The sequence below is a fragment of the Artemia franciscana genome, chromosome 9 (genome assembly GCF_032884065.1).
Source record: "Artemia franciscana chromosome 9, ASM3288406v1, whole genome shotgun sequence".
Classification (NCBI taxonomy): domain Eukaryota; kingdom Metazoa; phylum Arthropoda; class Branchiopoda; order Anostraca; family Artemiidae; genus Artemia; species Artemia franciscana.
Window position 1 is genome coordinate 7,844,208 of NC_088871.1, and position 24,268 is coordinate 7,868,475.

General features: G+C 33.7%; 1 protein-coding gene across 4 annotated transcripts in view; it reads left to right on the forward strand.

The window, feature by feature from the left end:
• Positions 1–24,268, forward strand: part of LOC136030952 (zwei Ig domain protein zig-8-like) — a 278,116-nt gene that overhangs the window by 52,964 nt on the left and 200,884 nt on the right. For all 4 annotated transcript variants that reach the window (XM_065710089.1, XM_065710093.1, XM_065710090.1 and 1 more), the window contains one exon: positions 6,415–6,599. In XM_065710089.1, coding sequence (XP_065566161.1) covers positions 6,536–6,599 — 64 coding nt within the window. In that variant the 5' untranslated portion in view covers positions 6,415–6,535. The remainder of the gene's footprint in view (positions 1–6,414; positions 6,600–24,268) is intronic.

Here is a 24,268-nt window from a genome sequence, read left to right on the forward strand (position 1 = left end):
AAGTTCAATTTTGTCTCCAAGCACACATGACCCGGAAAGAAGGAAAATCACACCGTCAGATTCAGTGTATCAGAGAACCTGACTCTACAGGTTTCAAGCTAATATCTGCAAAAATATGGAATTTAGTATTTTTCACCAGAAGATAGATCCTGGATGCGTGTTTTCTCCCAGGGTGATCATATTGACCCAGTGGTCCTAGAATGTCACAAGAGATCTCACCCGAATAGAAATTTAAAATTCTAGTACCCTTTTAAAGTGACCAAAAAATTGGAGGACAATTAGGCCTCCTCTCACGCTCAATTTTTTCCAAAGTCACCTGACCAAAATTTTGAAACGACCATTTTGTTCAGCATAGTCGAAAAATCTAATAATTATATCCTTGAGGATGATAATCCCCGCAGTCTCCAGGGGAAGGGCTGCAAGTTGTGAACTCTGGCCATTGTTTACATATAGTATCGGTTATTGGGAAGTATACGGACATTTTCATGGAAGTATTTTTTCTGGTGGGGGGAGAAGGTTACATGGTAGGATCTTTCGATGCAGTAATTTTTCATGTGGGAAGGGAATTTTTCATGAAGGGGCTGTCGGATTTCCCAGCATTATATTAAAAACGATCAGAAATAAAATAAAATAACAAGTTTTTTCAACTGAAAGTAAGGAGGAACATTATAACCTAAAACGAATAGACACTATTACGTATATGAGGGGTGCTACCCCCTCGTCAATACATCGATCTTTACGCTAAAGTTTTTTAGTAATTTCATAAGAGCTATTTATTCTAATTAAACCCTTTGTTATTGAAGGCTTTAAGAATGACTTCTTAAAGAATTGGAACGAAATTCGAACTTTAGCGTTAAGAGTGACGTATTGACAAGGGGCCAAACCGCCACATATACGTATAAAAATTAACGAATATAGAAGTTCGCTACGTAAGTTAATTTGTAAGTTACGTATATTTATTACTAATAAAAACGTTTGTAAATAAAATCAAAAGTTCTAGCGCTCTTTTTCAGTAAGTAAAAACTTGGAGGGCAACTATACCCCTCCCCCGCCACTTTCTTATCAAAATCGTCCAATAAAAATTTTGAAAAAGGCATTTAGCCACCAAAAAAGGAAAATTAATATACAAATTTTGTTTTAATTATTCATGTAGGCCTATGGTGAGCCAAAATCAAAACCTTCAATAATTCAAAAACTTTCAGAAATTAAATAAAAAAAACATTTTTTTTTAATAAGGAATGACATTAAAACTTAAAACGAACAGAAATTATTCCGTATATGAAAGGGGCTGGCCAATCCTAAACACCTCGCTCTTTCCGCAATTTTTTTTTTTTTTAACTGGAGTTGTAAAAAAGAGTTAAACCTAAGCGTAAAGAGCGAGGCGTTAAGGAGAGGACAGTCCCTTTCATATACGGAATAATATCTTTTGGTCTTAAGTTTTAATGTTACTCCTTATTTTCAGTTAAAAAATATGTTTTTTTAATTTGATATTATTAAGAATCGACCTAAAGCTAGAGTGATTACATCATGTAACATTTTATTTGTCTACTGGGTAGTAAAATGATTATTACATACCAAAGTTTTACTTAATTTCATTGTGAAAGTATAGCATCTAATGGAAAATAATGCATTAACCGTCCACCCCCTTACGAAACATCTGTTATATAACAGTTTTTTGTTGACAGACAGTGGTATTTAATGCTCTCGGAAACCTTTTCTCCCTGCCTCTTTTGTTTCTAAAGTATTATATTTTCATCATATTTTGGTGTTTTTCATTGGGATTAACCAAACATCACTTCTTGAGTGTTAGCGGTATTAAACATAAGTACCGATTAAAGGAATTGATCTTTTTGTCAGGGATCTTCACCTTTTTAAAATTTGTTGAATTTTGCTTCATTTGGTATGTAAAAATTAAGTACTTTTTTTCCTTGAGAATTTTATTTTGCATGTAACCTTTTATCTTCAAATTGATTCTCCTCCTCCTCCTTCCCCTACCATTGCTAAGTATAATGAAACTTAATCCAGCTTGATTATGTCCCTTCTGTGGATATTCATGACGACAATTGGTAGCCTATAGGGGCATATAATATCTTCAGCAATTTATCTCAGAGTAGCCTACCCCTTAAATGTGATTTATTTCGCTTTACTATGTTTGAAAAATTAGATTTTTTAACTTAATCAACGGTATATCTTACAAAACTCTTGAAAAGCTTGATCTATGTGCTATCCATTTAAAATTTTAATTTTTAGAACTTCAGACACACTTCCGGTATCTAGTTTGATAGTATGGGGGGAAATCTGGCCATTTTCCTGAAATTTATGATCCGCTTAAGCTAGACAGTTTCGTTAAAAACAAAAAGATTTACTAGAAGAGCTATAATACATATTCTACATTTCTAAGGATTCAAGAAACCCTTTGCTGTTAAAGTTATGGCAGTTTTTCTTTTTTTTATAAAATATGTTTTTAAAGGGAAATCTGAAACCTTACACGGAAAATCCTTTATTTTTCATAATTGGCTCTGTAATTTTGAATATTTTTAAATCTATCAAATAAAAAAAAGTTTGATGAGAACTCTCATTATAAAAACAAACAAATCGGCACAAGATATGTTTAAAATCATGCACAAATGCTCAAAATTAAAAAGCGGGATCAAGCAAATTTGTATTCATAAAACCTGAAATAAATATCAAATATTCTCAAAAATATAACCAAGGCCTTGACCAAGGGAGGATCTGGGCTTGACTCCCCCCCCTAAATTTTAGTCCAAATAGTAACAAAGTGAAAAATGAATATAAAGTAATTGTTGATGCGTTTTTAAAGTTTGATTTTGTCCCCCCCCCCTGAAAAACCTTTCCAAACAAAAGTCCTTGATATGGCCTTGCTTTTAAGCTAAACGAAAATTAGATGGAAAATCCATATGTAACTAACCCTTAAAATTCAGCACAAGTAACACTCTTGTCACCAGGTCGGCAATCTGTTGTCTTTGATGGAGTTGGGGGGATTTCAAGTGGTTTGGTGAGTTCGGCGCTTCTGGACATGCTAAGACGATGGAAATTGGTAAGCGTGTCAGAAACCTATACAAATTCACTTGTAAACAGTATTTTCCCCGATTCGACCATCTGGAGGGGGTGGAGGGAGTGGAAATTGTGAAAATCGATGTATGTTTATCTCACGAATGGGTGATTGGATCGTAATGAAACTTAATATGTAGAAAGATATCATGTCTCAGATGTTCCATTTTCAATTCGGATCAGATCTGAAGACATTGAGGGGTGAAGGGGGGAAACGTAAATCTTGAAAACCAGAAATCTTAGAAAACGCTCTAGATGCATGATTGACATAACCTGACCGGATCCGATCTCTCGTCACAAGTGCCATATGAGCTCTTAGCTCTTGTTCTGTCAAGTTCTTTCTTGCCTTTCTTATGGTACTTGGTATTAACAAAGTGACATATAGTGATCGCAAATTCTGTCGGTCTGTCTGTCTGTCGGTCTGTCTGTCCCGGTTTTGCTACTTTAGGTACTTCCAGGCAAGCTAGGACGATGAAATTTGGCAAGCGTATCAGAGACCGGACAAGATTAAATTAAAAATAGTCATTTTCGCGATTCAACCATTTGGAGGGGGGGTTGGTTTGGTTAATTCGGAAAAAATAGAAAAAAATTAAGTATTTTTCATTGACGAATGGGTGATGGGATCTCAATGAAATTTGATGCTTGGAAGGAAATTTTGTCTCAGAGCTGTTATTTAAATCCCAAACAGATTTGGTGACATTTGGGGGAGTTGGGGGGGAACCTAAAATCTTGGAAAACGCTTAGAATGGAGGGATCAGAATGAAACTTGGTAGGAAAAAAAGCACAAGTCTTAGATACGGGATTGACATAACCGGAACGGATTTGATCTCTTTGGGGGAGTTGGGGGGGGAAATTAGAAAATGAGGTATTTTTGACTTACGAAAGAGCGATCGTATCTCAGATCAGATCTCGATCGTATCACCAGAAATCTTGGAAAATGCTTAAAGCAGAGAGATCAGGATGAAACTTGGTGGAAAGAATAAGCACAAGTCTAAGATACGTGACTGACATAACCGAACCGGATCCACTCCCTTTGGTGGAATGGGGAGGAAATTTTTTCTTAATCTTTTCTAAAAATTAGAAAAAAATAGGTATTTGTAACTTACGAATGCGTAATCAGATCTTCATGAAATTTCATATCTAGTAGAAGGATCTTGTCCTTTAGAACTCTCATATTAAATCTCGACCAGATCCGGTGACACTGAAGGGAGTTGGAGGGGGAAACCGGAATTCTTGGAAAACCTGATAATTGAGGTACCTTACGAATGGGTGATACGATCTTAATGAAACTTGATATATCGAAGGATCTTATGTCTCAGATGCTCCATTTTTAATTGGAATCGGATCCAGGGACATATCGAGTTAGAGGGGGGAAACAGAAATCTTGGAAACCGGAAATCTTGGAAAACCCTTAGAATGGAGAGATCGGAATGAAACTTGATGGGAAGAATAAGCACAAGTTATAGATACACGATTGACTTAATTGAAACGGATCCGTTCTCTTTGGGGGAGCTGGGGGTTATTAATTTGGAAAAATCAGAAAAATTGAGGTATTTTTAACTTAAGAACGGGTGACCGGATCTTAATGAAATTCGATATTTAGGAGGAACTCATGTCTCAGAGCTCTTATTTCAAATTCCGATCAGATTTTTCGACATTAGGGAAGTTCGAGGGGGAAACCGGAAATCTTGGAGAACGCTTATAAATGTCGTAGATACGTGATTGACGTAACCGGACTGGATCCGCTCTCTTTGGTGGAGGTTGGTTGTGGGATTCAGTGCTTTGGCGAGTTTGGTGCTTCTGGACGTGCTAGAACGATGAAAATTGGTAGGCGTGTCAGGGAGCTGAACAAATTGACTTTATAAAGTCGTTTTCCCCGTTTCGACCATCTGGGAGGCTGAAGGGAGAGGAAAAATTTGAAAAATTAAGGTATATTTAACTTACGAGTGGGTGATCAGACCTTAATGTATTTTAATATTTAGAAGGACTTCGTGACGTAGAGCTCTTATTTTAAATCCCGACCGGCATTAAGCCTCTTATTTTCCTTTTAAAGCAATCTATTGATTCTTAGAATTGCGCTAGAGCTCATACCACATGAGCTCTTGGCTCTTCCAACCTCGTCACAAGTGCCATATGAGCTCTTAGCTCTTGTTTTTAGTTACTACAGCCCAATGACTGGGCCTACAACAAGAAGTTGACACTTAGCAGAATGAAGGATTAAATCTCTTACATAAATTCTTAAGTTGAAAGCAAATAATTTAAGAGAGTGGCAATCTCCATCTTCTTGGCTATTACCTAATGCGCTTCTTCTTAAAAGGTCATTTTCTAATCGATTTTAACTCTGATTGAATCCTACCATACTTTCAGATGCAGTTTTCAAGATCTTCTCGTCTATTCTTCTCTTCAAGATCTTGTTTGCCTTCTTAACAGTTTTCTGATTTTTTGCTTCATTAGCTCAAAGACTGTAGGCGGTGCTTTAAATGTGACCCCTCTTATTAATTGAAAGATTACATATCTAATGTATTAAAATTTAATATAAATTGCATTATTTAACAAGTTTTAAGTGAAAGCTAAAGGCAGGTTCAAGACTCAACTGAACAGAAATTATCACATATATGAGGTAATACTACCTATCACAATTTTGTCACTCTTTGTGCTTGGAATTAAATTTGTTATTTCCCTGAAAATATTTTAGAATTTAGCAATTATAATAAGTGATCGTCCTTTTTCCAAAACCTGGAGTACATTTTGGAACTCTACATGTACCGCAAAGCTGCGACAAACAAGGAATAGCTCTGGCAAATTTTACCAGGTTAGGTACTTGCTTCCTGAAGCATTTGGTTTCTGACAGCAGGTGACATCTCTGTTGTTTACAGCAAGTCCTACAAAGTCAAACTAAGTTTTGATCTCGAAGCATTGCAATAAGATGCTTACACCTTCCTATTTAATTCTATTTGTAAGATTTTCTAATTCAATATGGTGAAAAATAGGCTTCCACATGGTTTTTGCTATTGAGTGAACTTGGATTTTGGAGGCACTATACAACTATACCGATGGTGCAAATAATATCTGACTGTTATATTTATTTTGCAAATCTAGTGATAATAAATTTAAAAGCGATTAGTGTTTTTTTTTCGCTTACCAATGATTACTATTACTATCAAGAATCTGCTTCATTCTTTGAGCTTTACTTCAACATTAATAAGCTTTACTGAAAACTTACAAGATCTTTAGACTTCCAAGTCCATTGACTTGAGGTCTACACTGAGACCAATGAACCATAGAGTTCAAAGTCAAAGAACAGTAAATAACAAAAGAAAATTATTTTTCTTTTCATTTCAGATATGAAACTGACTCAATGAATTAGTGTGTGCATTACGGATTAGTACATAATTTTGAAGTAAGGAAACTTGTTTTAAAGTGGATAATTGTGACACTTTCTATTTGATTGGAATAATGAATAATGGAAGTAGGCGTTTTTGCACATATACTAGTGACTGCTGTTCAGTTCATTCTGTTAGTTAAAGGTAAGTTATGAACTACATTTATAAATAGAAGTTGCATTGCCGACAAAAGTAAGAACCATACTTTCAAAAATTTGAAAATTAAAAACCAGACCACTCTGATAGCTTAACAAAAATGGCATCACACTCTTTTTATACGTAAACATGATTTGGTTTATTGTGCAAATTATTGTTTCTAAAGTATCTAAACTAAACTATTGTTTCTAATTCTAAATACATTTTATTTTTGTCTGAATTTTAAGCTTATCTCGATAAAAATTGAATTTTATTCGTACATTCGCCACATTAATGAAACTATCGAAGAAGTAAATATGCAATATATACGGAGAACTTATATGAATGAACTTTTGAACTTATATGAACTTGTGCATTGAATTGAAAATCATAGAACGTAAATCCTCAAGTTGTGGAGAACTTGTAGCAATTACTCAATATATGCATAAAACGTCTAATCGAACAAAACACGAAATCGAAAAGAAATTACAATTAGTAATAATTGAAATAGTAATATGAACTAATTTAAGTGACTAATTAGTTCTAATGAACTAATTTAGTTGTCTATGAACTAATTTAACTGACTAATTTAATCAGCTGCATCATGCAATCCCATTAAGGATACAGAAAGTGGGTGGATTTTCAACCGTTAACCGCGTGCTGAAGTGCATCAATTGAGAGAGGGCAGTGGAAGTTATACAATCCTAAAAAGAGGGGGGGGGGGTGAATTAATGCCAGATTTGCCTCTCACTCAATTGGACTATCTGTCTACTATTAGCCATGACTTGATGCCCAGAACTATTCCGATTTAATTCAAAATGGCTCTATGACTATATTCCTTGGTTCTATTGCCCTAGGAATGACGCATGGACGGATAATAGATAGACATGTCTATTAACAAATGAACTAACATCATTTTTATACAATCCTAATATGGGGGGGGGGTTTGCCAGAATTGCCTCTCACTCAATCGGACTATCTGTCTTGGCCTTTTCTACAATTAGCCATGACTTAATGCCCACAACTATTCCATTTTAATTCATTATAATTGTAATATTCCATATTCCATTTTAATTGTAATTGCCACTGCAACGCCCCCCTAGACTCTTTTGCCCCTAGATTAAAAAAACCACTGGTTTTGCATATTCATTGGGAAGTACTACTTTTTTTATTGTTTTAATCAAAACATTTTTTCACATGCTCTAATTTTTCGTGTTGCTCCAATTCGACTCCCACCTTTTTAAATAACATTGATATATCAGTGTACGATGTGTAATTCGAATTGTTATGACAACGTGTTGGGGTGCTAAATTTTTATGTAGTAAACCTAAGGAAAATGAACTATTTTACGCTTGTCGCAATCCTCTTTAATAGAGTAACACAAGCTACGACGTAGTTCTTTGTCTTGGCATTTTTTCCAATATAAAAAAATACATTAATTAGAATGATACCCCTAAACTGAAGTTGTAGCTTCTTTTGTAAGAATTAACGAGAAAAACAAGTTTTTTCCAAATGAAAGTAAGGAGCAATATTAAATTTTAAAACATACGATAATTATTCCATATGTTAGGAGGGCTTTTCCTTCCTCAGTCCCTCGCTCTTTATGATAATTTTTTTGCACTTGAAGAAAACTTCTGATTCCAATTAAACGGGCCTTTTGTTTCAGGAGTCGCTCTTAAAGAAATTGGGCCAAAAGTCAAACTTTAGCGTGAACAAAGCGGATTGATGTTTGTTTTCATGCATCTTTTGTTACCAAAATCCCGGTTTTTAGAGCTACTAAATAAAACAAAAACGATTTTTTTACAACTGAAAGTAAGTAGCAACATTAAAGCTTAAAACGAACAGAAATTATTATGTATACGAAGGGGGTTGCCTCCTCCTCAACAACTCGCTCTTTACACTAAAGTCTTTTTTAGTATTTTTGAAAAAAAGCTTTCTATTGTTCCAATTAAACAACCCTGGTATTTCATGAGCCGTTCTTAAGGATTTGGGACAAAATTTGATCCTCATGCCAAATTATACTCGTGGAGAATCCCACCAGCAGAAAATTCACCCCCCCCCAACGTATGCATGCTTCTCAATAACAAATACTATGCTATATGTAAACAATGGGCAAATTTCTTAACTTATAGGCCTTTCCCCTGGGGCTGTGGGGGGGTCATGTTATATCCCAAGGCATAGTTATGATGCCTTTCAATTATTATTAACAAAATGGCTATATCAAAATTTTAATTGGATGATTTTGGGGAAAGGGGGAGGGGGCCTAGATGCCCTCCAATCTCTTTGGTCACTTAAAAGGGACACTAGAGCTTTTAATTTGCATTCGAATGAACTGTCTCACGATATTTTACGACCACTGGGCCGATACGAATACTTCTGGGGAAAAAACAAATGAACACACATCCGTGATCTTTCTTCTGGCAAAAAAAAACAACAAAATTTCACATTTTTGCAGATGAACTTGAAACCTCTGCGGTAGGGTTTTCTGATACGCTGAATCTGATGGTGGGATTTTTATTAAGAATCTATGACTTTAAGGGTTGCTTCCTTCTTTTTTCGAAAATAAAACAAAGTTTCTCAGGCTCGTAACCTTTGATGGGTGAGACTAAACTTGATGAAACTTATATATTTAAAATCAGCTTAAAAATTCAATTCTTTTGATATATCGATTGGTATCAGAATTCCGTTTTTTAGAGTTTTGGTTACTATTGAGCCGGGTCACTCCTAACTTACAGTTCGTTACCACGAACGGTTTGATAGTTAGTATTGAGCCGAATTGTTCTTAAGTTCGTTACCACCAACTGTGTGCTGAACGATGCTGGTCGCTTATTACAAAGTTAACAAAAATTCAGGTAATTTATGGTAAATATTAAAAGCCACAACTTACTATGCATAAGTTAATGCACTAGCCTATTCATTTTTTTTGCCTTGATTATCAAGAGTATAAAGTAATAGCAAATACGACTTTTTGTAAACTGCTGACAAAACATTATGAAAAGGAAATTCGATTGTTTGGATTGGTAAAATGAAAACTTAAACAAACACTAAAGTCTAAAAAAATTAAGAAAAATTAAAAATTCAAGTTTTAATAGAAAAAAATTCTCTATGCAGTTACTTAGCTTCTGGGAATGACGTATATAAAAGAAAAAACAACAACAAAAAAAAAGAACATTGGTGAAAAATCAGGAAAACATAAGCTAAAAACATATACCACAGAACAGCTTGACAAAACAAGGATGATGAAAAGGAAATTTGATTGCTTAGATTGGTTAAGTGGAAACTTAAACAAACACATATATCTAAAAAAATTAAGGAAAATTGGAAATTAAATTTTTAATGAAAATCAAATTCTTTATACATTTATTTAATTTCTGGGAATGACGTGTACTAAATTGAAAAAAAAAACAAAAAAAAAGAACATTGGTGAAAAATCAGGAAAACATAAGCTTATGAATAGCTTTGTCTCGAAAGTATGGTTGTCCTTGGGAATCAGCTAGATGTTAATGTTTCTTAAGAGTACACAATTCTTAAGAACAAAAAGTGTCGTCAAATATACTTAATTAGCACATAATTTTGAAGCAACCAATAGGAAAATCCTAGTTTTAAACTACAAATAGAGATAGGGCTGAGGTAGGTCCAGGGGAGGGGTAAAAGACTTTCTTATGCTACTGTAAATAATACTTAACGAATGAGTGGAACTAAAAATCTTGCTTCAATTTTCGAAGCAAATATACACTTAATCCTTAATTTTGACCTTATGAATTTTTGTACTTCCAAACGTACTGACAAAGATCTAGAAAAGCTTATTGCGTGTCTCATATGTGCTTTGAACTTGTGCACTTTATTTTGGTCACAGAAGGATGTGCTGCTTCCTCATTATGCTGCAAAGCTGCTAGGCATTAGGAACTCTGCAGTATCTATATGTCACTGATTTCTTAGTTTACAACTTTTCTGTACCACTGGTTTTTTATTGGCTCTGCTGGTTCCTTTGGCATTAAATGTCACCGGCATTAAATGTCACCGGCATTAATATTAAATGTCACGGCATTAAATGACGAATAAAATGTCACCAATCTTGGAAAATATTTGGACAGAATCACCAGTTCTCTGCACCAGCAATGTTAATATTGCCAACATGTTTTCTTTAGTCTTGAGCCTTTCTTGCATTTTTAAAACAGCAATTATCCAAGGCCTTCTAGAACTTTATTTTCGTAAACAGTATTCACCCTCGTAAGCCTGTACTTGGCTTGGATGGACACAAAAGAAGTACCTTTTTGTCAAGAACTATGACAAAAAGATGTCAATTGTGTTGTCTGGTCTTCAAATGTTATTTGTTCACCTGATTGTTTTGGTTGAATTTCTAGTTGTGTTTGATGTTCAATATAATGCTGAAGCTAGTATTTAATGAAAAAGTAATAACAATAACGCCACGATTAATTTTCACAAGTATAGAAAAGTAACTTCTTTTTCGAATTAAAATATTTAAAGAAGAAAAGAACAAAGGGGATATACTAGAAATGAAAAAGGACATCCTAACAGATCTCAACCTTCACATCACTTACTTCCAGCTGCTTGAAAGTCACGAAAAATTTTATATCCTTTTTATATCCCTCGTTGGCTTTCAAGAATAATGGTATAAAAACCTTCAAGAACAAATTAAAGTAGTCGCCACATTTGGTGAATTACATTGAACTCTAGGGGATCTCAAACAACAGAAAACTTATGCCTTGTGGCGAAATAAATGAAAACAAATGACTTTTCAAACGAAAGATCGATATTAAAACGAAAAAGGAAGATAAAATGTTCGAAATATTCTATTGCACAGGTAAGTGGAGACTCTTCGATGTCTCACTCTTGACATGGAATTTTGTCTTGTGATTTCTTGAAAGCATGTACTTGAAAATATTTACGGGCGTGCTAGAGTATTTACTTTAAGCATATAAAGACAAAAATAAACCGAATCTCAGCAAAAAGAGTGGGGAATTAAAATAGTATTGGATAGTTTTGATGTATAAGAACTCTTAATTATTCAAGGAGAATGTAATGAACTGTTGTCACATAAGCATCCAAATTTCACATTTGTTGCAAATATTCAAATGAAGAAGCTTAGGGATTTGATATCCCTTTCATCTGTGTTTGAAAGATAAGTGTGAAAAGAAGAATTTTAGTTAAAATAATAATTTTTGGCTAGAACTGTCCCAACTCTGACAAAAATTACTGACCTCCTCCCTTGTAGCCGGTGGACAACAATGCATTAAAACCATAATTTTAGCTTTATTTGCAGCCGATGATTTACCAATAGATACATCAAAGGAATTAAATTTTAATGCTGATTTTAAATGTATAAGTTTCATCAAGTTTAGTATTACCCATCAAAAGTTACGAGCCTGAGGAAATTTTCCTTATTTTGAAAAAAAGGGCAAATGCACCCTAAAAGTCATAAAACCTTATTAAAAATTACACCATCAGATTCAGTTTATCAGAGAACCCTACTGTAGGTTTCAAGGTTCCTATCTGCATAAATGTGGAATTTTATATTTTTTACGTGAAGAAAGATCACCGATGCGTGTTTATTTATTTTTTATTTTTTTCATTTCCCCGGGGGTGATGGTATTGACCCAGTGGTCTTAGAATGTCACGAAAGGTCTCAATCTAACAGAGATTAAGAGCTCTAGTGCCCTTTTTAAGTTACCAAAATATTAGAGGTCAACTAGGCCCCCTCCCACACTCATTTTTTCTCCAAAGTCACTGCGATCAAAATTTTGAGATAGCCATTTTGTTCAAAATAATTGAAAATCTAATAATGTCTTTTAGGACGACTTAATACCCCCAGTCCCCGGGAGAAGGGCTGCAAGTTATGAACTTTGCCAATTGTTTACATAAAGTATTGGTTATTGGGAAGTATACAGACGTTTTTAGGGTTTTTTTTTCTGTTGGTGAAGGTCGGGGGGAGTTTGTTACTTGGGAGGACTTTTTCAATGAACAATTTATCATGGAGGAAGAGAATTTCCATAAAAGGGGGCGATGAATTTTCCAGAATTATTTAAAAAACAATGAGTAATTAAACAAAATCGGTGATTTATTCCTAGCCAAATTTGCGGGCTATCCCCTCTGGCCAATTCGAATTCTAGAGGTAATGACGACGAATACCGGAGACTGCAAATTTGCTGTTTTTTGCTACGGCAAAAAACACGTTTTTTGCTACGGCAAAAAACACGTTTTTTGCTACGGCAAAAATAGGGGCTGTTCCCTCTTCAACGCCCTGCTCTTTGCGCTAAAGTTTGATCCTTTCTCTCAACTCTAATTTGTAAAACAGTAAAAACTTTAGCGTAAAGGGCAGGGCGTTGAAGAGGGAACAGTCCCTTTCATATACGGGGTAATTTCTGTTCGTTTTAAGTTTTAATGTTGCTCCTTGTTTTCAGTTAAAAAAACTTGTTTTTTTTATATTTAATTTCTGAACGTTTTTTATTTAATCCATGTTTTGATTTCGGCTCTCCGCAGATGAATAATTAAAGCGAAATTTGCATATTTATTTATTTGGCTAAATGGCTTTCATTTAGCCAAAACATGGCATATTTTTGATTGAATGATTTTGAGAAAAAAGGAGGGGGAGGAGGCCCAGTTGCCCTCCAATTTTTTGGGTACTTAAAAAGGCAACTAGAACTTTTAGTTTTTTACGAACGTTTTCATTAGTAAAAGATATATGTAACTTACGAATTAGCTTGCATAACAAACTTCTATATTCGTACGTTTTTATTATGTATATGAGAGGGTTCACCCACTCGTCCATACTTCACTCTTTACACTAAAGCTTAAATTTTGTCCCCTGAATCACAAAGGCCGTAGAATAAATAGTAGAAATCACTAAAAATGCTTTAAAGTAAAGACTGAGGTATTAGGAGGAGCTGAACCCCTTACATGCGTAATATTTTATGTTCGTTTTGATTTTTAATGCTACTCCTTACTTTCAGTTGAAAAAACTTTTGCATATTTATTAATCATTGTTTTTTAGATAATGCTAGAAAATGCTGCGCCCCCTTTATGGAAATCTTCTTCCCACATGACAAATTCCTCAATGGAAAGTATCCCCACATAACCCCCTCTTCTCAACCCCCTCCCTTACAAAAAAATCCCCCTGAAAACGTCTCTACACTCGCCAAAAACCATTACTATATGGAAACACTGGTCAAAATTTGTAACTTGCTGCCCCTCCCACGGGGACTGTGGGAGAGTACGTCGTCCCCAAAGACATAGTTATAACGTTTTTTGACTATGCTCAATAAAATGGCAATCTCAGAATTTTGATCCTACGACTTTGGGAAAAATATGAGCGTGGGAGGGGGCCTAGGTGCCCTCCAATTTTTTGGTCACTTAAAAAGGGCAATAGAACTTTTCATTTTCGTTAGAATGAGCCCTCTCACAAAATTCTAGGACCACTAGATCGATACGATTGTCCCTAGGGAAAAATACAACAACAAACAAACAAACAAATAAACACGCATCCGTGATTTGTCTTCTGGCAAAAAATACAAAATTCCACATTTTTGTAGATAGGAGCTTGGAACTTGTTCAGTAGAGTTCTCTGATACGCTGAATCTGATGATGTGATTTTCGTTAAGATTCTATGACTTTTAAGGGGCGTTTCCCCCTATTTTCTAAAATAGGGCAAAGTTTCTCAGGCTCGTAACTTCTGATGGGTAGGATTAAACTTGAGGAAACTTATATATTTGAAATCAGAATTAAAATTGCAATTCTTTTGATGTCACCATTGGTATCAAAATTCCGTTTTTTAGAGTTTTGGTTACTATTGAGCCGGGTCGTTCCCTACTACAGTTCGTTACCACGAACTGTTTGATAATGTCCACTCACAACAGTACCAGGGACAAATTGAATACCGATAAGGCACTTATCATACAGCACAAACGTTATTATAACCGACAATAAAAAAAAACAAAACATTTATCTTTCCTTTCAAGCACTATATCGTTTTCCTTGAAGGTTAATGAAGATATAGCGTGCTTGATTTAGAATACCACAACTTTTTCACGTAAAAATTTCCTGGTTTTCCCACTTTCACGCCATGTCAATTTCTTTTAAACTTTTGGTGTCTTAACTATTGGAAACCAAATCATGGTCCTAAGCAACTGCTATATTATTGGAAAACAAATATGTTTTTCTTTTAGAACTAACTCGAAAAATATATTTTTGCATGACTAAAAACTAGGCATGTTTGTCTGTCTGCAAATTTGATCAGCCTCCACAGAATTTTTTTTCCTCTCTTTATTTCTTGTCTAGAAAAATTATAAATTTATAAAAAAATAAATAGAAAATTTACAAACAATAAATAGGATATCAAAGTAAGTAAATAACAAATAATTAATAAATCATTATATATTTCTGGGTCTCTCTTATTGGATTACATGGAATTATGCATATATTTTTTTTAAATGTAGTTCAATGATAAGCAAAGATTGGCCTTAATACTTACTAGGTTTCAAATATCTTTACAGCCTTGATAGAGATGAAACCTACACATTCCCCATTTATATTTAACTGAACAGATCCTTCATATAATTAAATAAAAAAAAAGTTTTTTTTTAACTGAAAGTAGGCAACGACATTAAAACTTAAAACGAACAGAAATTACTCCGTATATGAAAGGGGCTTTTCCTCCTCAAAGCCCCGCTCTTTACGCTAAAGTTTAACTCTTTCTCTTAACTCTACTTTTTAAAACAGTAAAAAACTAGTAAAAAATAGTAAAAAATATACGTAACTTACGAATTAACTTACGTAACGAACTTCTATATTCATATGTTTTTATTACGTATATGATGGGGTTCAATCCCTCTTCAATACCTCGCTCTTCACACTAAAACTTGAATTTTGTCCCAATTCCTTAAGAATGACCTCTGAATCACAAAGGCAGTATAATAAATAGTTGAAATTACTAAAAATACTGTAGCGTAAAGAGCAAAGTATTACGAGGACATGAATCCCTTATATGCGCAATAATTTCTTTTCGTTTTCTGTTTTAGCGCTGCTCCTTACTTTCAGTTGAAAAAACTTTTCATGTATATTTTTTCATTGTTTTTTTTAATAATACTAGAAAGTCCTGCGCCCCCTTCATTGAAATTCTCTTCCTCCATGACAAATTTCTCCATGGAAAGATCCTCCCACGTAACCCCCCTTCAACTTCTCCCCCCTCCAAACCGAAAAAGTTCCCATGAAAACGTATGTACACCTCCCAATAGCGATTAGTATATGTAAATAACGGTCAAACGTTGTAACTTGTAGCCCCTCCCACGCGGACTGTGGGGGAGAAAGTCGTCCCCAAAGACATAGTTATTAGGTTTTTCGACTATGGTGATTAAAATGGCTATCTCAGAATTTTGATCCGGTGACTTTGGGAAAAAAATGAGCGTGAGAGGGGGCATAGGTGCCCTCCAATTTTTTTGGTCACTTAAAAATAGCACTAGAACTTTTAATTTCCCTTAGAATGATACCTTTTGCGACATTCTAGGACTACTGAGTCGATACGATCACCCCTGGGAAAAAAAAAAACAAAAAAAAAACGAATAGCCACGCATCCGTGATCTGTCTTTTGGCAAAAATGCGAAATTCCACATTTTTGTAGATAGGAGCTTGAAACTTCTACAATAGGGTTCTCTGATACGCTTAACCTGATGGTGTGATCTTAATTGATGGTGCGATTGTGTGAATTAAGATTGTGTTATTTTTAGGGGGTGTTTTCCCCTAGTTTCTAAAATAAGGACAATTTTCTCAGGCTCGTAACTCTTGATGGGTAAGACTAAACTTGATGAAACTTATATATTTAAAACCAGCACTTAAATAAGATTCTGTTGATGTAGCTATTGGTATCAAAACTCAATTTTTCAGAGTTTCGGTTAATATTGAGCCGGGTCGCTCCTTACTGCCGTTCGTTACCACGAGCTGTTTGAAATTGGTCATTTTAGTCTTGTGTAATGTTGCCCAGTTCTTGTGGACAATGACAATTGACCAATTGTTGAACTCTCTCTTGAGATTTTATTACTTACTTTTCGGAATTCAGTTAGAAGCACTATTCATTGTGTCGTCCTATTTAAAATAAGTTGTTTTCGCAATACCCTATGTGATTCACATTCCGTAAAATTGGCTAAATGACCATAAAACCTTAAATAATACAGGAAAAAGTTACTTCCATATATTATTCTTATCAGATACGAGCTGCCTCCACAAAGATGGTCCATAGAATATGCAATATGAAGTTCTGCAATATCCACAGAAATCCCGACTTTCTAGAAAGCTGATATTAATTATAGAACATTTGACAGAAACTTCTTTGAAAGTCTTGAGTAAACTTAATAAACGATGAGATAAAATTATCTCTTGCGAACCCCTCTCATTATCACTTCATCAATTTGCTGTTATTCGAACACCATTGAAAATGAACTTGAAAACCTTATGTGTATTCCAAGGCTCATTTGCTCCTCTTGTACACCAGCATTTATTTTTACCAGGGTGCTGTAAGGATAAATATGTATCTAATAATTTATTACTAAGGGTATTAAGTACAGTCTGTTTTTCAGTAAAATGCAAAAAAAAGCCTCGGAAAGACTATTCGGTGGAAATTGGAAGCGGCCATTTTAAAAAGTGGCCTGAATACTGAACACCAGGATATATTTAAACAGGGATGCTGTGGGGATAAGAATATCTCTAATAAGTTATCACTAAGGATATCAAACACACTTCGTTTTCAGTAAAGCAAAAAAAAGACTCGGAAAATAATTCAATGGAAATTGGAAGGCATTTTGAAAAGTTTGCGCACTGCGCACTGTGTCTAGTATCAAGATATTCATGTCGCAATTTTTCGCTCAGGTTTGGAGTTAGTGACCTTAAGAGTTTTTGAATACAGTCTTTTTCAGAATAAACCCTATTTATGAAGCATCGTATTGCCCTGTTTTGATTTTATAATATTAATTTGATATAAATAATTTTAAATAAATAATATTAATAAATAATTAATTTGAAACATAACTACAACGTTTCTCTTTTAATTATTTGGATAAGCTAAAAAAATTTGCTATAATTTGAGGCGAAAATTAAATCATTAATAAGCATGTAAGTTATATATTATCTTCATTCTAGGATGCTTATGCTGAGTAGTGGCTTTACATTAGCAAAAACTGGAAAAAACCTTGAATATCAGACTCAGCGGAAATCAATAGCCCTTTGTCAAATATTTACTTATTAAGCTTTGGTTTTTATATTTTGAAACTGGAATGTTAGCTAGCCACGCTATCTACAAGCTGAGAAGCTGTTGAATGCAAACAATGTTTGAAATTGATGCCATTTTAGAAAAATATAGATTAAGTACTGCGTTTTGCTTTAGGACACTATAATTGTAAGTGTAATCAATGACATAAATGTAGCTAATGACTTTAATCAGTCTTCAATACCAACTTAGGGAAAAATAAAGCCTATTGGCAAGTAATTCAAACCCTATTTGAAAGTGATTTAAAATCACAGAGACTAATAAATGTTGTAATTACTCTTACTTCGACTAGAACTCGTTCTTTACTAGGTTCTAACTGACACTGCAGCCTTATTGGCTGGAGTGTGAGTTACCTTATTGGCGCCCGTGGTAGGAGTTAGAAAGGAAGCTGTTTGCAATTTAATCTGATTCATTTCCGAGCAAGGACATCAGATCTATGAATTGGCTATTGAATCACCCCTTCCTGATGTTTTACGAACGCATATTCTACATGAAGAGGAGAGGGAAAAACCAGACACATTAATCTTATATAGAAAATTAATTACTATAATGAAATCAAAGCTACTGCGTTTACGTATTTCTTTTGAAAATAAAATACAGAAAGAGTCGGGATTTCCCGATTGATCGAATAATTTTGGAATAAATATATCTAAATGTTTTTTCATGAGCATTTTCGTCAAATCTATTTTAGCTTTCAACAGCAAAATTCATATTTTTGAAACACTACTTGGTCATATTTTTGGTGTAACGTAGTACCCCGGCTCGGATACTGATACAACCCTGTATGCAGTTTTAGAAAGCTGTCCTAAAAACGCTAGGTGCTTTCCCTTTTTCAAGGAACATATTCATAATCCTTAGTAATGGTTAAACTTTGCGACCAAAATATTAAAAATCCACTTACATACTATCAACATTTGAAGCTTTATTATGTCTCAATGATTTTAGTAGTGTTTCTAATTATTCTTCACAAAATTGATCTTCCTGCACTTCCAAATTACCAGAAATTTTTTTCCTTTTTGTGTATCATTATCACGGACTTTATAAGAGACTTTATCACGGGAAAGCTGAAAGCTGAATCCTGCACTTCCAAAGTCGTCCCCAAAGACATAGTTAATAAGTTTTCGACTATGCTGGATTAAATGGTTATCTCAGAATTTTGATCCGGTGACTTTGAAAAAAATGAGCGTGGGAGGGGGCCTAGGTGCCCTTCAATTTTTAGTCACTTAAAAAGGGCACTAGAACTTTTAATTTCCCTTAGAATGAACCTTTTCGCAAAATTCTCGGGCTGCTGGGTCAATATGATCACCCCTGGAAAAAACAACAACAAAAAAACAAAAACAAAAAAACAAACAAACAAATAAACCCGCATCCGTAATCTGTCTTCTGGCAAAAAATACTAAATTCCACATTTTTGTAGATAGAAGCTTGAAACTTCGGCGGTAGGGTTCTCTGATACACTGAATCTGATGGTTTGATTAAGATTCTACAACTTTTAGGGGGTGTTTCTCCTATTTTCTAAAATAAGGCAAATTTTCTCAGGCTCGTAACTTTTGATGGGTAAGATTAAACTTGATGAAACTTATATATTTAAAATCAGCATTAAAATGCAATGCTTTTAATGTAACTATTGGTATCAAAATTCCGTTTTTTAGAGTTTCGGTTACTATTGAGCCGGGTTACTCCTTGCTATAGTTCGTTACCACGAACTATTTGACTGAGATACGTCCAGACTGACTACCTTCTCCAAACGTCTCAACATACTTATACAGTTACTTATTACTAAACCACCTGCTTCATTTTCTAATTCATCGACAGTTTTATTCATGGGCTTTATCCTGCGTATCCTTAAATCACACTTTAATACCTTGTCTACTTCACTCAGAAATTTCTTGCAAAAAACTTCTTTCTCTTCTACCAAGCATAAAACATTTTCGCTAATATTCCTATATATGATGTAACTTATCCCTAGATGTGTTTCCGACATTTCCCTAAAATCATTCCATTATCTTCTACTTAAATAGTGTTATAACTTTCGATTTCTGTGTAGTTGCAACGCCCAACATATTTTTACTAGGTAAATAAACAAGTAATTATTATTAATATTTTTTTTCATTAGTTTCCAAAGTATAGAACATATGCCGACTGGAAAAAAAAACTCAATTTAAACGATTTATGTATCTAATTAATACGACAAGCATTTTGCAAAACACAGATGCAATTTTAGGGGATTAGAGGGTCCACTTGCCCCGAGAGCAGAAATTTTTAGGGCGTAAAATTTCAAATAAATAATCTAGGGGCTATAATCATTTTATTATTTTTGAAATTTAATTTTTATCAAATAAAACAGAGGGCGTAGTTGGCAGTAAGTATAAACAAAATAAATATGAAATTTTAATTTTTCCCATACCTTCATCATCATTACATAAAAAGAAAAATAATTAAGCAATTAAAAGAAAAGAATTTATGCAATTTTAAATAGAATTTCAAGCAAAAGTAAGACCGAACTAAGAATAAAAAAGAAGACCGAATTAAGAATTTGAAACAATCAACTGGGACGAGATATTTATTACTTTTCCAGAGGCTAAAGTATGAAAATTCAGATTTAAATAAACAAAAATTTCGTTGAAATTTGGCCAGAAGATTATTGGGAAACAGGGAAGGGGGCCGCTAACAAGGATTTTGCCACGGGCACAGGGGAGGCAAGAACCACCACTGGCTTAACAGTATTTGTATTAATAAATAACCAAATAAACAAATGAAAAAATAAGAGACGAGTTGACTAAATTAAATGCAATACTTTCACTTAAAATACATCTTTTTTTTTAATTTCTGTAGAGGGTAAAATCAAAGTCTAACCCTCCTCCTCATTGTACTTTAGTTGCCAATGCTGTTCCTTTTTTACCCACTATACGAAATTAGAAATTATTTTTATTGGTTAATAAGCCTAATAAAAATATGAAGTCGTGATTTTTATTTTATTTTTTTTTCAAAATAGAAAGCATTAGCTTATTTTCACATCATAGAAAAATCTTAATTATTTCTTAATAAATAGAAAAAAATAGTTGGCTTTGCTGTTAATGTTGCTAAGTTTCCCGAGTAACTTAAGTAACTTAAGTAACTTAAATAAACTTTTGTTCTTAAGTAAACTTAAGAACAAAGTTTCCCGTTTCGAGCCAACTTTTCTAGTTTCCAAGTTCCAAACTTTCAGTTTTCGTGAATCAAATCGCGAACCAAATAAATGGTTATTTATTTATAATCGTCTTTTGTTCATTATACAATAGAGCAAATGTCGTATCCAGCACGTACTCTCTTCATTTCGAAGTTATATATTCAAATAATTTAATTCCAGCGTAAAGCTTTCTATTATTTCAGGTTGATAGCTTTAAGTACCAATCCACAACACAAATTTTATGAATATCAATATTCAGCCTGCTAAAGAAATAAAACGGTATCACCAAATGTTAGGAATTACATTGTAATTTTAATTGAACACTGAAAACAACTAGAGTCACGTTTTTAATATCACTTTCAAATGCAAAAGCCAATTGATATTTTTTTTTAAACTATCCATATTTTTTTCCTTTAGCTGGTGTTTTGACAAAATTCATCTCAGGATTCTAACTAAATGTATTATTGTGAATATATTTAGTTAATTAAAAAAACTATTAGCCAATAGTGCCACAAGAAAATTTTCCCAGAGAGGGAAGCAAGTACTACCAAAAGTTTTTCTTTTTGCCGGGATTTAAAGGGAAGCATTTCTAATCTTCCTCTTTTGATTTATTTGCCAAATGTGTTCTGGATTCTCAAGATGGGTGTTCGCCCCCCCCCTTATCTCTCTTTGATATACCCGTGGTTCAACTATTGTCATCAGTAAAATTTAATGATGGATGTTTCAATTTAATCTTTATGGTACTTATGGTACCTGGTGTTGTGGGTTTAACCTTGACTTTTATATCGATGTAAGTGTCATTGGTAAGGAATTAGAAAACTGAATAATTAGTTCATATTAATCGAGTAATATTTTTTGTACAAAATCAATGCAATATAATATTTCTACTACTCAAAATGTACAGCATTAATTACATTTATTCACCAAGGCAAAAGTATTCAGTCTTAGATGTAATTTTTCTTGTAAACAATTCAATTATGTGAGCTATATGTGAGTATTTCATAGATATGAATCTAATTTAAGCTCGATTTTAATTCCTTTTGAACTAAAATCAGCTTTTCATGATTATTAGCTAAAAAGTATTAGGTTTATAATTGGTTGTTAGTCAAGCAAAATCAAGTTGATTAATTGAAAATCTATCCAGTTTTGATCTACTATTATCCACTTAGGGATTTTGGAGCTACTAGTTCATGTAGGAATTCACCTTCTTTCACACCCATACTCACAATTAGCAATAAGTGGTATGACACGATGTCAGGTATTTTACTAATTCAAATAAAACATTAAATCTATTGCTAAGACACCATAAATATTTTTGCAGTTTTCATAATAATTTATACTTTCCATTATACTTTCCATAAGTATTTCCATAAGTATTTAAGTATTAAAATATTTATAAGTATTTTTGTATTATAAGCATTTCCATAAGTATTTCCATAACACTTTCCATTTGTCATGGTGTACGTGTCATAGATATGAAAACGGTACATTTACTCCTGTGACGGGGGTGGGGAATAATTGCTTAATTGCTTAAAGAGTAAAAAACTGACAATTTTAAACATATTTGTGTATATTTTGACAAGAGATTACAACGATTCAGAAACATTTAAAAAGAGAACAAAAAGTATGAAGCTTAGTAGAAATCGTTGTTAGAAATCGGACTAGTATGAATGATCAAAAAATTATCAACTGCGGTTGAAAAACAAGCGACATTGAGAATCCATATATAGAAGCCAACCGAGCAGCGAATGCCGAGGCTCCCGGTTCTATATATATATATATATATATATATATATATATATATATATATATATATATATACTAGCTGTTGGGGTGGCGCTTCGCGCCACCCCAACACCTAGTTGGTGGGGGCGCTTCGCGCCCCCCCCAAGCCCCCCCGCGCGCGTATGTCGTTACGCGCCATAATAGTTACGCGCCATTGTAGTTGTGTCCCTATGTCCCACCTGTGAATATAGATATATATATATATATATATATATATATATATAATATATATATATATATATATATATATATATATATATATATATATATATATATATATATATATATATGGTTTTAACTACGTAAAACTTGCGAATATACAACATTCTTTGCTGTCCCATTGTCTTTGCATATAAATAGATTGTCAGGTTTACCGACTCTTGAACATGCAACATAGAATGGTCCATGGGAAAACAATCTGTATTCAGATCTATACCTCATGATTCTAATGATTGCCCTTGAGCTTTGTTGATGGTGATTGCTAATCGACCATTCCCTGTCCCGGTGTCCCGGTCGTCATTTACATCCCCCTGTTTCCCCCGGTGTCCCCGTTGTAGTTGTGTCCCTGTGTCCCGGTCGTCATTTGTATCCCGGTGTCCCGGTCTGTATATACATTCGTTTTTTAGTTTTGTTTTTCTCCTTTATTTTTTTCCTTTTTTTTTCTTTTTTAGCTTATTTAGATTTTTAGATTTTTTAGTTTTTTTATTAGTTTTTAGTTTTTTTTTCTTTTTAGTTTTTTTGTCCCGGTCGTCATTTATATCCCCCTGTTTCCCCCGGTGTCCCCGTTGTAGTTGTGTCCCTGTGTCCCGGTCGTCATTTATATTCCCTGTGTCCCGGTCGTCATTTGTATCCCGGTGTACCGGTCTGTATATACATTCGTTTTTTAGTTTTGTTTTTCTCCTTTATTTTTTTCCTTTTTTTTTCTTTTTTAGTTTATTTAGATTTTCCCGGTCGTCATTTATATTCCCTGTGTCCCGGTCGTCATTTGTATCCCGGTGTACCGGTCTGTATATACATTCGTTTTTTAGTTTTGTTTTTCTCCTTTATTTTTTTCCTTTTTTTTTCTTTTTTAGTTTATTTAGATTTTTAGATTTTTTAGTTTTTTTATTAGTTTTTAGTTTTTTTTTCTTTTTAGTTTTTTTGTAGTTTTTAACTTCTTTTTAGTTTTGTTAATTTTTTTTTTTACTTATGTCCTGGTCGTCATTTATACTCCCTGTGTCCCGGTGCTTTGTTGATTGCTAATCGAACATTCCTTTTGTCCTGGTCGCTTTCTCTTTGAGTGTCGTCATTTATTTTTTTCTTTTTTAGTTCTTTTAGTTTTTACCTTTTTTAGTTTTTTTTAGTTTTTTAGATGAAATTTTTTTTTAGTTTTTTCCTTTTTTTCTTTTTAGTTTTTTATTGGTTTTTACCTTTATGTTAGCTTATTTTTCAGTTTTTTCCTTTTTTTTTATT